This window comes from Petaurus breviceps, unplaced genomic scaffold, assembly GCF_028583685.1.
Source record: "Petaurus breviceps papuanus isolate PSGF00001 unplaced genomic scaffold, PetGlider_PUasm1.0 91023, whole genome shotgun sequence".
NCBI classification, from domain to species: domain Eukaryota; kingdom Metazoa; phylum Chordata; class Mammalia; order Diprotodontia; family Petauridae; genus Petaurus; species Petaurus breviceps.
The window spans coordinates 5,077,912-5,091,858 of record NW_027187398.1 but is presented as its reverse complement, the minus strand read 5'-3'; the positions used below and the strand labels follow the sequence as shown (position 1 = coordinate 5,091,858).

Below are 13,947 nucleotides of genomic sequence, written 5' to 3'. Positions count from 1 at the left end.
ATCTCCTATAAAATGAGGGAGTTGGTAATTAGGCATGAAGCTTAACTCTACAAGTAGTTGGGCTAGTTACTTCATCTCTGGAGCTTAGTTTTCTCAACTAGGAGCAAATGAGATAAGTAGTCTAGTTGGCCTCTATGGTCCCATCCAGCTCTAAATCTATGCTCCATACCCATTCCCTAATAGATAAATAGTCAAAGGATATGAATAAATAATTTCCCAAAGAAAAATTGCAAACTATTAACATGTATTGGAAACATTGTTCTAAATCACTGTTAAGAGAAATGCAAATCAAAATAACCCTGAAATTTCACCTCACATGCACTAAGTGGTAAAGAGGTTAACAGTTAATGTTAGAGAGCATATTAATTCTTTATTGGTGGAGTAATGAATTGGTCTAATCATTTACTCAAAGAAAGTGATTAAAATATTCATATTCTTTGACTCAATAATCCTGTTGATAGGGATTGAGCAGTGATATGAAGGCCCCAAATGCACCAAGATTTTTATAGTAGGACTTTTTGTAGTAGTGAAGAACCGAAAAATGTCTGTTGAAAGGGGAATGACTAAATGAAATGTGGTACATGAATGAAATGGAATATGATTATGCTATAAGAAACAATGAATATAATGAATTTAGAGAAGCATGGGAAGATTTACATAAACTGATGAAATGTGAAGTAAGCAGTACCAGGAATATAATATACACAATGACTACAATAATGTAAACAGAAAGAACAACAGCCATTGAAATTGAATGCTGTAAAATTATGATGACCAAATAACCACAAAGGAGATATGAGAAGGTACCTCTGTCATTTCCTTGAGAAAGTAGTGTACTATGACTGTGGAATGCTGTAAATAATATCAGTTTTTTTTTTAATATCTGGGTTGTTTTGCTGAACTGTTTTCTTTAAAATTTTTTGGGGGGTTATGAGGAATAACTTATGAGAACTGGGGAGGGATATATTCAGAAATGAAAGTGATATAAATAAAATCTTTAAAAATATTTTTTAAAAGAGGGGGCTAGATTTCAACCCTATATCTGTGATTCTCTTAATCTCCCTCAAAACAGGTCCGGCAAATCTGCATAGCAATGTTTCCAGGGGCTCAGGACACTGATATTTCTCATTCTTCATCTTCATCAAAAATATATACACCTGACATTTATGTAGCACTTTAAGGCTTATAAAGCATATTGCATCTATTTTCCCATTTGATCCTCACACAATAAGCCTGTGAGGTAGTTATGGGTAATATTATTCCCATTTTTCAGATGAAGAAACTAAGGATCAAAGAGAAGTATAAAAATGCAAGTTACATTTGGACCCCTGGACACATTCCCTATCATATCTTTCTGTAAGCCATCATAAATATGACAAACAAATATTTATGGGGCTGCATATTTGATTCTTCTGAGAGTATGGATGTTTGGCAAGAGGGGATCCCTGCTTTTGAGAATTAATATGGAGTAATAATACGACCAATTAACTTTTATATGGTACTTTAAGGTATGCAAGGCATATTATGTGTATAGCAAGTTCTGAGTTCACTTTCCCAACTCTTACTGGACTAACAGATTAAGTTCCCAGAGATCAATAACTACCAAACCCCTCAGGTTTCTAGGTGCAGCCTTGAAGGTTTTAATATTCTTGTTCCATCTGGTGTGTTCCTATCAATCTACTAGTGGACAACAATCAGCTTTTACAAAAAGATATTTATTGAGGTTTAGCAAGAACGATGGTTGCAAAAGAAATCCCCTCCCCCTCCCCCCCCCCCCCCACACAAACCAGGAGATGTACTCCCTTTTTGGTCAGCTAGGTGGCACAGTGGATAAAACACTGAGGCTGGAGTCAAGAAGACCTGAGTTCAAATTTGACTTCAGATACTAGTGTCACTTAACCCTTTTTGCCTCAGTTTCCTCATCTGTAAAATGGGCAGGAGAAAAAAATGTCAAACCACTCTAGTATCTCTGCCAAGAAAATCCCAAATGAGGTCAGGAAGAGTTACATGACTCAACAACAACCAGCACTCTCTTTTTTGTACATACACAAAGTCCCTGGGGAGATGTAGTGGCAATCAAGGTAGTTGCTAGCACAGGTTCTTTACTGCTTTACTAGGAAAGATAACTGTTTAAGGGGTCAATATTTTTTAATTACATCCACTAGCTCAGAGGAAAAGGCAGCACCCAGGACTTCAGAAAAAATACAAGTAGAGAAATAAAGACCAACAGACAGGGCTCTGACTGCCTGAATCAATAATACATATTACATACATCCCTGGATTGAGAGAGCCTTTTCATCTGAGCAGTCTGGGAGCTCTGAACATACAGCCACTCAGAATCTCCACCAGGGACTCACAAGATTCTTCTCATAAGCAAGCCCCCAAAGCAAAATACCAACTCAGAATATATATACACTTCTCAGAGCCAAAAGGCTTCACAATCCTCATGACTCAGTGACTAATTAGACATTAGCAAAAGGTGTGAAAACCTTCCTACAAGCAAGCCTCCCCTAAGCAAACTTCCCTTACTGAGCTCCGAAGTGAGGCCTATTAATGGACAGGGAAGATCTTAAATCCCATTAACATTACAGGAGATTGGACTCAAATTTGAGGTACAAAGGTAGTCAGGCACAAAAGTGCAGTCAGAGGGGACATGTAGGGATGTAGGGTACCTAAAGACTCCTAGCTTTGGGGATCTTTTTTTTTTCTTTCACAGATTCTTTATCAAGTTCTCTTTAGGCTTGTTTGGCATAACTGAGTCTTTGTCTCAGCTAATAGATCAGTTCACCTGGGGCTGGGTCAAGCTTCTTCATTGGATTTGGCTACTATGACCACCAGCTGACTCTGCTATGAGCTTTGGTTTCTGGCAGGATGTTCCTTGAATAGCTTTGGTGCGACTTCCAGTCTTACTACCTGCCTGGGTGTTTCTTTCTTACTTATTGACCTAAGATCAGTAATAGACATAAAATAACAGAAGCACCATTGCTCTGTGGGGAGAACTAGCCAGCTAGCTCTTGCCTCCCTTCACCCTATGCGGCAGCTCAAAACAACCCTCCTCTTCTGAAATTTAGAAGGGGATTAAGAAATTGTCCCCTGGACCCATTTATATGCATGCTTATCTCTACAAAATCTTTAGTACTTCTCCCTCCTCAACCAAGCAGAAGACTTTTCATCATCACATAGTAACAACCTCAAGTCAACATGGATGAAATGAGGTTCTGAATTTCCTCATGTTGAATTAGAAGCAGCAGAGAATATTCATTCCCAAAGGAAGGGCAAATCAAATTGTGCTTGAAAGGCCTGGGACCTCATTGGCCAAGCCTTCCATTACACATATTCTTTTATTTGATCATCATAACAGCCCTGCTAATAGTATCCTCATTTTGCTAATGAGAGAACTGAGACTCAGAGAATTGTCTATGATCTCATGGCTAGTAAGTAATTTATCAGAGGTCAGCCAGGTTTGAACCCATGTCATTCCTGACTCCCCAGTCCAGTAAATTTTCCTCTATGCCAAGATAGACAATTCACAGAATCAACAACTGTTCCAGGGTATTACCTAAGAGAGCATGATCTGGCTGAGTATTCTGTGTATCCCCATTTCACCCTCTGTCCTTAGTCCTGGTTTTACTTCAATTTGTATTTGTCTTCCTTTATGCTTTGTTCTTTCATCTCTTTTTTCTCTGACAAGATCTGCTGTTAATTGACAGGAGATTTATTAGGGATATAGATTTCCACCTACTTGCCCAAGTAGATGTATAAGAGAAGAAATATAAAGTTAAGATATGGGGTAGTTATGAAATTGTTCCAGGCCTAAGGGATGATACAGAAAAGCAGTAGGAAGAGTTCCTATCCTCAAGGAGTTTACATTCTAGTGGGGTAGGGTAAGAAGACAATATATGCATAAATTGATACCTACAAGATAAGTACAGGGTAGATAAAAGATAACCTTAGGAGGAATAGTATTAGCAGTTGGGGGAAGGGACTGGAAAAGGCTTCCTGCTAGAGATGACCTGAGCTGAATTTTAAAGGATGCCAGGGATTCTAAGATTTCAAATTAGGAGGGAGAGCATGCCAGGCATGAGGGACAGCTAGTGCAAAGGTACTGACCGATCAGGAGATGAAACATACTGTGTGAGGAAAAAATAGAGCAGTGTGGCAATCCTGGGGATGTGCTGGAGACAGCTGGGGGGAGAGGATTGTTCAGTTTTAAGTGTAAGCATTTCCACCTCTGAAATCATCAAACTCTGCATTTCAGGACTTGATTTATTGTTTTGTTGATCATTTAGACTTTAAAAAGCGATGAAGAAAATGTTAAAATGCACATTTAAAATAGTGTCATGTGTTTTCGGAAAGCCAGGTGTTAAACATTTTGCTAGCACATCTCCAGCTGGATTACAGAGTGCAGAGTAAAGTGTTAAAAGACAGGAAATGTAGGACCTATATAGTACTTATATAGTACTTTAAGGCTTGCAAAGTGTGTTTATATACATGATCTCATTTGCATTTCTGCATAATCCTTTGGGGAAGGGAAAAGAGGGACCTAGCATTTATAAAGCACCTACGACATGCCAGGCACTGTGCTAAGCATTTTACAAATATTATCTCATTGATCCTCAAAACAACTCTGTGAGGTAGTTGCTTTTATTATCCCCATTTTACAGTTGAGGAAATCGAGGCTGAGGGAGATTAAGTGACTTGTCCAGGGTCATAGAGTTAGCAAGTATTTGAGGTCAGATTTAAGTTAAGGTCTTTCCGACTCCAGGCATAGCGCTCTTTTGACTATATCACCTCAATGCCTTCTACCTCGAAGGTAGGAACTATTTGTAGGCATTTGCCTCACTTTACAGATAAGGAATCTCAGAGAAGTCACACTGTTAGAGTGTAGTCGTTGGGATTCAAATCTAGATCTTCCTAACTCTACCTCTTGTCCTCTATCCACAAAGCTGTTTCTTCTGAGGCAGCTGGGTGGCACAGAGTTGTTGTGAAGATCATAGGAAATAAGCCGTGTAAAGTGCCTAGAACATAGTAGGTACTTGACAAAAGTCTGTTTTCTCTCTTCTATCAAAGGTAATAGAGAGTATTATGGGGTAGTAGATGTATATTGTGTCTGCTATTTCTTAGTTATATAACCAAGGGCATGCAATATCATCTCTCTGAACCTCAGTTTCCCCATATAAAATGGGGAATTATACACCACCTACCTGACAAGGCTGTTGAGAGGAAAGAGTTATGCAAAATATAAAGTTATTATAGGGAAGTATAAGGAGGGATGAAAATAAGAGAAGAAAGTCAATTTAGCAGGTGTCCTAACTGGGTAGTGTGGGCATTTGTTAGGGAAGTTGGTGAGTTGGTAGTCAGAGAATCTCGGGGCTAGAAGAGGCTTTGGAGAAGCCAGCTAGGTATGTCCCTGTCTTTATATGACAACTGTGGACAAAGATTCAAAGACTTGGTTAACTGCTTTAAAAAATTTTTTTTTAATTATCAAGAATGTTTTCTGCCCCCTCTCACTTCTCTACTCCTTTCCCACACTGAAGGAAAAAAAAAAGAGAGAAGGAAAACTCTAGTAACAAATGTGCATAATAAAACAAAACAAAATCCCTTAGTGGCCACCATATCCAAAAACGTATGTCTCATGGCCATTGACTCTCTGTCAGGGGAGTGTGTAGCATTCTCCATAGCTCCTCTGCAATCATGGTTGGTTATGAATCAGTAAATCACTTATATGCACTAACTTGGTTTTGTAGACCAATAGCTACAAGACCTGATATTTTAAGGAGGTTGGGTTTTTTTTTTTTTTGCCAAGAAGAAGATGTCAACAAATACATTTGATAAGAAAATGAGTGCCAGGTCTTGTGCTAAGTTCTAGGAAATACAAAGAAAGTCAAAAGCAGCCCCTGACTTCAAGGGGTTCTCACTTTAGTGGGGAAGATAGCACATAAACAACTATGTACAAAAAAAGATGTATGAAGGATCGATGAAAGGTAATTTCAGAGAGAAGGCACCAACATTAAGGGGAACTGGGAAAGACTTCTTGCAGAAGGCAGGATTTTCGCTGGGATATGAAGCAAGGCATGAAGAAGGAAGGAAGAATGATAGAAATCTATTGAAGAAGATGGGAAAAATTAATTTTGAAAATGTTATAAGGGAGAAAATAGGATATGTCATAGGATTAAAGATCTAAAGCTGGAAGGGAACCTTCCAGAGGCTATCTAGTCTGATCCCTTTGTTTTGCATCTTGGTAAACTGAGGCCCACCAAAAGAGCTTTAGGTGCCTTGTTTAAGGTCAAACAGATAGTAGGCAGAGATGGGATGTGAACCAAGATCCTCTGACATTGGAGCCAGCACTCTTTTTATTATACCACACTGTTAACTTAAAATGCAAGGAGGAAAGGGAGGTATTGAGGGACTGGAAATTAAGGAAAGAGGGGGACATGAGAGGCCCATGTGAAAACCTTGTGGTTATATTCTAAGAGCACTCTCCCTTGTGCAACTCTACCTTTGGTCTTTTTTGGCTGGAGTTTCAGAGTGGCCTCACTGAGGACACTTTCTGACCTTATGGTGTGAGGTCCTTAACACTCATAGTCTAGGACAACTCTTAGCTGCTGCTTTGTGTCTTTTCTTCCTCTCAGCTGACAACTCCAGGCACAGCTCTGGGTGCTAATTCTTGTCCTCCTGAGAAACCTCTAAGTATACCTGCTGGAGGCTTTGCCTCCTAGAGGCAGACATTCGGAGTGGAGCAGATAATCAGGTACGTGGTCTCTATTTTTATTCATAAGTATTAAGCAAGGGTTCACGATGGACCCAGTGCTAGACTAAACTTTTTAGGGGAATCCAGAAGTACAAAATGCAGTGTCTATCATCCAGTAAAGAACAATTTAGTTTGGGAAATAGAACTAACACAAGAAATAATTAGAGAAAAAGCAGGTGCCAGATTATGTAGTACTGAATTCAGACAAAGGAGATAGTGTGTGGTGGAGTCCTCAAAGGCTGCAGAGAAGAAGCAGAACTTTTGTTCTCCATTAGAATATAAGCTCCTTGAAGGCAGGGGGTTTTTCATGTTTGTCTGGGTTTCCTCAGTGCCTAGTACCATGCCTAACACATAGTAGGCACTATCTAAATGCTTGTTGAATGAATAAATGACTTCCGTTGGACTTTGAAAGATGAGTAATAGAATTTAATTATTCTTTTCCTTAAGATATTTTTATTTATTTCATTAAATATTTCCCAATTGAGCAGTAGAATTTAAATAAGCAGATGGAAGAAGAGAGGGCTTTTCTGACATTGTGGTTGTAGTAATGGTGGTAATAATGTAATAATAACAACTGAAATTTACGTAGCCCTTTTTTCACAACCAGATGAAGCAGTTTAGGATCATTGTCCGTATTTCGTAGTTCAGGAAACTTAGACTCAGAGAAGACAAAGGACTTGTTGGTCCTTGTTTTTGGTCAGGAAGTTAGGAAGTATAGCACCTAGGATTCAAACACAAATATAAGTTCATGCTCATTCCCCTTATACCAGAGCTATTTACAAAAGCACAGACTGAGTATAAACATGAACTTAAAGATGAATGTGATGTATTTTGTTGTTCAGACATTTTCAGAGAATCACGGGTCTGATTCTTGTGACCCCGTTTGGGGTTTTCTTGGCAAAGCTAATGTAATGGTTTGCCAATTTCTTCTCCAGCTAATTTTACAGATGAAGAAATTGAGGTAAATAGGTTTAAGTGACTTGCCCAGGGTCATACAGCTTGTAAGTTTCTGAGGTTGAATTTGAAATCAGGAAGATGAATCCTCCTGACTCCAGGCCCAGGGCTCTATCCACTGCTCCACCTAACTGCCCTGTGTTATGGTAGAATGATAATGTCAGGATCTAAGAAGATTTCCACATTTGGGTTTAAATAAATCAGTTGAAGGGGGAGAGATGACTAGGTAATTATTCATGTGAAAAGCATCTGGGGATCTGAGTGGCTTGCAAGTTTAAATTGACTCAAGAGTGTAATATGGCAGCCAGAAACACTAGGTTGATATTGAGAGAGGTGTATGTCTGGGAGGAGGAATATGGTAGTCCCACTATGTTCTCACTGGGTTATGCCACATTTGGAATTCTATATCCAGTTCTGGGAGCCCCATTTGAAAGACACTGACAAGCTGAAGCATGTCCAGAAGAGGGTGAGTTAGATGGTGAGGTCGGAGACCATTCCATCTAGGGATGTATTGATGGAACTAGGGTGTTTAACTTGGAGAAAAATGGGGCTAAGAGAGGAATGGGGAAACACAATATGTGTCTTGGAGTGATTCGAAAGCTCTTATATGAAACATTAGAATTGTTCTTCTTGGCCTGAGGGGGGAAAACGAGGAACTATGGGTAGAAATTGCAAACTGAGATCTATAGACTTGATGTCAGGAAAAACTTCCTAGCAATGAAAGTTTCCTCAAGTTAGAACAGGTTGCCTGAGGGAGGCAGTGGGTTCTTCCTCATTAGAGGTCTAGAAGTAGAGACTGTCTAACACCTTGTTGGTGATGTTTAAGATGAAATGGGCTTTGAGGGCCCATCCAGCTCTGAGACTATGACTAGCTTTCCCCTTTCACTTGTTTATCTTGAATAGTAGGTTCTCTCCACCCTTCTCCTCCTCCACCTCCTATTGGCCTAATAATATCTTCTGTGGCAATAACTTCTAGAGTAGTGTTGAGGCTGCCTGAGGGGGAGGGCAGGCTATGGCAGGCCCCAAACAACATTACACAGATAAAAGGAAGAACAGATACAACATTGCAGCTTGGATGTTTAAATCCCAGGGAGTCTTATAGGTGGTTTGTTTATTACAATGATGACAATACTATTATGGTTAGATCTTAAATTTTTGGTGAAGTCTATCATTATATGCACAGAGTTGCACTCAAATTCCAGTTTAGGATGTTAGTCTGTAGGAACAAACAGGCTCATGGGATTGTTTTGCTTCTAAGACCATTAGGGTAAAAAATAGCAAACCTGGTGAAACATTTATCTTGTATAGGAAGTGACAAAAGGGATGGTTTTAGAGAATCTGGGAAGATCTGAGTAAACTGATGTAGAGAGAAGTGAGCAGAACTGGGAGAATAGTTTATACACTGTGAAGGCATACTTTGAAACACTTAAGAAAATTTGATCAATAAAATGACCAGGCATAACCTATGATAAAGCATGCTATCCATCTCTCTCTCTTTTTTTTTTTTTTTTTGCCTTTTGGAGGGCAGTTGGGGTTAAGTAACTTGCCCAAGGTTACACGGCTAGTTTCTTTGTGTGGGTGTTGTGTCTGAGGCTGGAACCGAACTGGGGTCCTCCTGACTCTAGGCCAGCGCTTTACTCACTGCACCACCTAGCCACCCCGCTATCCATCTCTCTTGACATATGATTACCTTAAGGTTCAAATGAGATGTATTTCAGATATGGCCAATGCATAGATTTGTTTAACTTGGTTCAGTGTATTTGTTATAAGGGTTTTGTTTTTCCAGTGTGTGTGTGTGTGTGTGTGTGTGTGTGTGTTACTATTAGGGGAAGATGATGACCAACAATTGTATTACAGAAAATTACAGAAATGAACAGAAGGAAATTTATAAGGCAACACAGATAAGGAAGACGGCTTTGAAAGCAGCATTGAATTTATTATATATGTAAAAGAAAAAGCAAGCTGCAGGTAACAGAGAATCATAGTTTTACATGCAATCTTCATTACTTGCTTGATTTTGTATATTTATGTATATATTGTATAAAGCACATTTTATTTGGTATTTGTCAAATTAAGAATCAAAAACAATTTTTTAAAAGTTATACCTTGTGGAAGTGTTAGGAAATAGAAACTGGAACATGGGGGAAGGTGTTCACGCTGAGTATTTCATAGAAGAGGTAAATGCTATAATGACTTCCACAGGTTTCTTATTCCTTATCAAAATCACTTCATTCATCCAACCTTTGAGTCAGACTTTAGGGAGGAAAGAAAACGCTTCTCATTGGGCATTTCCAATTCATATAGCAGGCAAACTTCAAAGTGGAGTATCTTTGATAAGTTCTAACTTAAAAAAAAAAGTTTTTTACCACCTCTTGTCAAAGATAGTCAAAGAAAGCAGCCACAGGGAAGAAAAATTAGGGGAGCCTATGTCATGTGGTTTGTAGCCTTCTATATTCTCAACCTCTCCAGTCCATTCTTTAAAATTTAGTAGAGGAGCTTTGGGATCAGGCATCTACCTAGTGATATTACTCTTCAGTGTTTATTTATTTGCTTTTTTTGGAGGGGGGAAGGCAGGGTAATTGGGGTTAAGTGACTTGCCCAAGGTCACATGGCTAGTAAGTGTTAAGTGTCTGAGGCTGAATTTGAACTCAGGATCCTCCTGACTCCAGGGCTGGTGCTCTATTCACTGCGCCACCTAGCTATCCCCTCTTCAGTGTTTAAAAGGTGAATGATGTCTGCCATGGGTTACTGTTCTGCTAAATCCACCCCCAAACCACTCTACCCTAGCAAGGCTGCAACAGGTGAGGGCTTCCTTTGAGTCAGTGCTAGAAATGCCTGTGCTTCTGGTATGTAAACTGCTGTGATCTCCTCTATGTGTTGGCCAGGTGTGCTTTCTCCCTTCAATTCTCCTTTTCTTCTCTTATTCTATTGTGCAAATATTAGAAGAGCAATACTGGGATCTTTACAATGATTAAAAGATAGTAAGACTTAATAAGATTTAGAGTCAAGGAATGACCTCAGAGGCCATCTAGTCCACCCTCTTCACTTTAGAGATAAGGAAACCGAGGCCTAGAAAGGTCAGTTGCTCAATACCACACAGACAGCAAGAGTCACTTGTCCCACCTTTACTCTGTGCAATAAGCTTTGCTCTAACTTACCTTTCTTCCCTGACTTGCAAGACTTGGCTGGACATACTATGACTTTGGAGTTCCCTCCATCCTTTACCTTCTGCTTTCAATATGTAACATCCAAAATATCTCCTTTGAATACAATTATCATTATTCTTGGCTTGACTGGTATACCTTGGCCACATATACTGTGACTTTGGAGTACCCTCCAAGCCTTCACCTTCTGTTCTTAATGTGCAAAACCCAAAATATCTCTTTGGAAGACTGACTTATGATAGGTACTCAAACTTTTCCCCTACTCACTCCCTTCTTGATAACTTCTTTTAACATAGGATTAAAAAAAAAAAAACCCAAGGGGCAGCTAGGTGGCCCAGTGAATGGAGCACCAGCCTTGGAGTCAGAGGATTTGAGTTCAAATTTGACCTCAGACACTTGACACACTTACTAGCTGTGTGACCTTGGGCAAGTCACTTAACTCCAATTGCCTTGCCTTCCCCTCTCCAAAACCAACTGAAACCAAACCAAAACAAAGCAGTAGAATGTAAACGTGGTAAAGGTAGGGATTGTTTTTCATTTTTGGGTCCTCAGGGCTTTGTACACAACAGCTGCTTAATACTTCTTGAATTTAATTCATACATCAATTTGAACTTCCTAATAAAAACAGGCCTCTCAAGTACTATCATCACCCCTTTAAAGAGGAAGAAGAAACTTAAACTCTGAGAACTTAAAGGACTTTCTCTGGTCCCAATGACAGCTAGCATCAGAAACAGAATTTGCTACCAAGTTTTCCTGTTCAGCACTCTTACTATCCCTTATGCCTGCAGACTTTGAGTTGCATTTTACTTGCATTGAGGAAGGGGCCTTTGGCTGTCAGGGGTGAGAATGCAAAGTTCTAGAAACCTCTTTTCCGTAAAAGTTGAAGTCCACCCAAGTCCCACTGTGGCATAGTATAGAAGGACCCAATGGCGAAGTCAGGAAGACTTCCCTTGGAATCCTGGTAGAAGCGTAATACTGAGTGTGTTGAAAAGTTTATTTAACCTCTCTGAGCTTCATTTCCTTCCTCTATAATGTGATTTATTCCTGAAAAAAAAAAAAAGGCAAAGCACTCCAGGATTTTGTCAAGAAAATCCTAGGGGCAATATTGGCAAGCTATGGTCTATTGGGTCAGGAAGGGTCAGAAAGGACGGAACAACAACGTGATTTATCACTAACCCTGTGATCATGGGAATTTACTTCACCACTTTCCGTCTCAGCTATCTTGTCCCTGAAATGGGGATACTACTAGTTCGAGCTGGTACGTGCCCGAGTGGGCTGCAGGGAGACTGAGAGGTATGTAAAGCATTTTGCAAACTAAACCTTAAGGTGTCTAGCTGTACCCCTGCCCCCCCCTTCTATCCTCCTCCCTTTAAAGGCCTGCACATGGGGGCCAGGGCGTCCCTTTGTCCCCAGTCCACGAGGGGTGGGGTAGGTCCCCATGCAGCCAGGGACCAGTCGCGTAGTCGGCCAGGTCACCCACCCGCCCCCAAGAGGGGAGGAAGTTGTGAGGGGGGGATCTGGGCAGGGGGAAGGGGATGCTACCGCAGTCCAGACACTCTTCTCTCCCTCCGCCCTCCGGCGACACTCCGACGACCGCGAGTGGCAGAGCAGTCCTCGGACCATCAGCATCGCCTCACGTCGGCCCCGCCCAGGGTCGCTCTCTCATTGGCTGCGGTGTCCCCCTCCGCGAGCACAGGCGGCCAATGGGAGAGGCCACTCCTACCCTCCCACCTCGCACTCCTTCTCCTCCCGCCAGGGGGTCGGAGGTGAATGGCCTCGAGTAACCCCAGGATTTAAGTCACCCCACCCCGGGGCTCGCCGCCCGTCCGGCCGAACTGGGGGCTGGCGCAGAGGGGGCGGATCGCGGGCGGAGCCTAGCAACAGGGGGCGGGTTCCGGAGGCTCCGCCCCGACGCGGCCTCGCGGAGGCTCTAGAAACCCTGTCAGCCATCGCCTGAGCGGCCGGCGTCTCCTCCTGCCCAGTGCAGCCTCCTCGACCCGCACGGGGCTCCCCGGGGTGCCGCCGCCACCGCTATCGCCATCATCACCACCGCCACCCTGAGGTGAGGGATGGGGAAAGCCGGAGCCCAGAACTCCGAGCGGAGAACTGGGGGCGGGGGGCGGAGGGCGGGGACCGGGCCGGGAGCGGAAAGAGGAGGCCCCCCCAACCAAACTGCGGGCACTGGAGCGCGCCCCTCCTCCCCGCTCGCCCATGTGACCGTGAGCGCGTGCCCCCGGGGGGCTTGATGGGGGGCGCGTACCCAGGAGCTGGGGTGCTCCGAGCCCCCCGCCTCTCTGCAGTCGCATCAGTGCCCCTCCCGCATCCCCTCCTCTCTTTCCTTTCCTTCGAGTCAGCTTCCTTCCCCGACACCAGCATCCATCCCTTGTTCCCGGGTGGACCAGACCCACGTGGGGGGCAGAAGAGTGTGTGTGTGTGTGTGTGGGGGGGGGTGGCGCCTTGAGTCGCGCGCTCGTGGAGGGCCAGGACCTGTGGTTTGAGAAGACAATCCTTGCTTTGCTCCCCTTGTGCTGACTGGGTGGGTGGGAGCACATGTGGAGGCTCCTGGGCCGACCGGAGGGTGACTGGGTTTACTTTTGTTTGGCTTTGTCAGTAGTAGTAGTCGTGCTTGTGCGCGTGCACTCGCGTGTGTGTGTGTGTGTGTGTGTGTGTGTTTGTACACGTACATTCACATGTGTTCTCTCCTCTCCACCGTCCTCTTCTCCCCCCCCCCCATTTCCTGTTTCCCAAGGTGAACTGAGCTTTTACGTACAGTGGGGTCCTAGTTTGGGGAAGGGGAGGTTGGGGTGTGGATGGGAGGAAAGGAGCTGCCCAAGCCAGGGCCCGGGATGGGGGTGGTTTGGAAAGTATCCTTTCAGATTAGGGTCCCCAGGTAGGCCTTGTAGTTCCAGACGCGGCGTGGATGTTAAATTTAAAATGCATTGATTTGAAGACATAATCTTAACGAAATCCAGCAACACGCAGGACTAAATAAATGCTACTACTACTAAATTCCTACTTAAAATGTGTTTCAGTAATCTCCTGAAGTGTGTGGTGTGAGAAATAATCTGACTTTAACTC

General features: G+C 42.5%; 2 protein-coding genes across 4 annotated transcripts in view; one reads left to right on the top strand and one right to left on the bottom strand.

Moving 5' to 3' along the window:
- CUNH17orf78 (chromosome unknown C17orf78 homolog) overlaps window positions 1-13,175 on the bottom strand; it is a 52,929-nt gene extending 39,754 nt beyond the window's left edge. The window contains exons 1-2 of the mRNA XM_069078034.1: window positions 12,752-13,175; window positions 12,412-12,501 (exon numbers count right to left, since the gene is read on the bottom strand). Coding sequence (XP_068934135.1) covers window positions 12,412-12,501; window positions 12,752-13,175 — 514 coding nt within the window. The remainder of the gene's footprint in view (window positions 1-12,411; window positions 12,502-12,751) is intronic.
- Window positions 12,471-13,947, top strand: part of ACACA (acetyl-CoA carboxylase alpha) — a 253,387-nt gene continuing 251,910 nt past the window's right edge. For all 3 annotated transcript variants that reach the window (XM_069078145.1, XM_069078144.1, XM_069078143.1), the window contains exon 1: window positions 12,471-12,931. The gene's annotated coding sequence lies outside the window, so the exon portion shown is untranslated. The remainder of the gene's footprint in view (window positions 12,932-13,947) is intronic.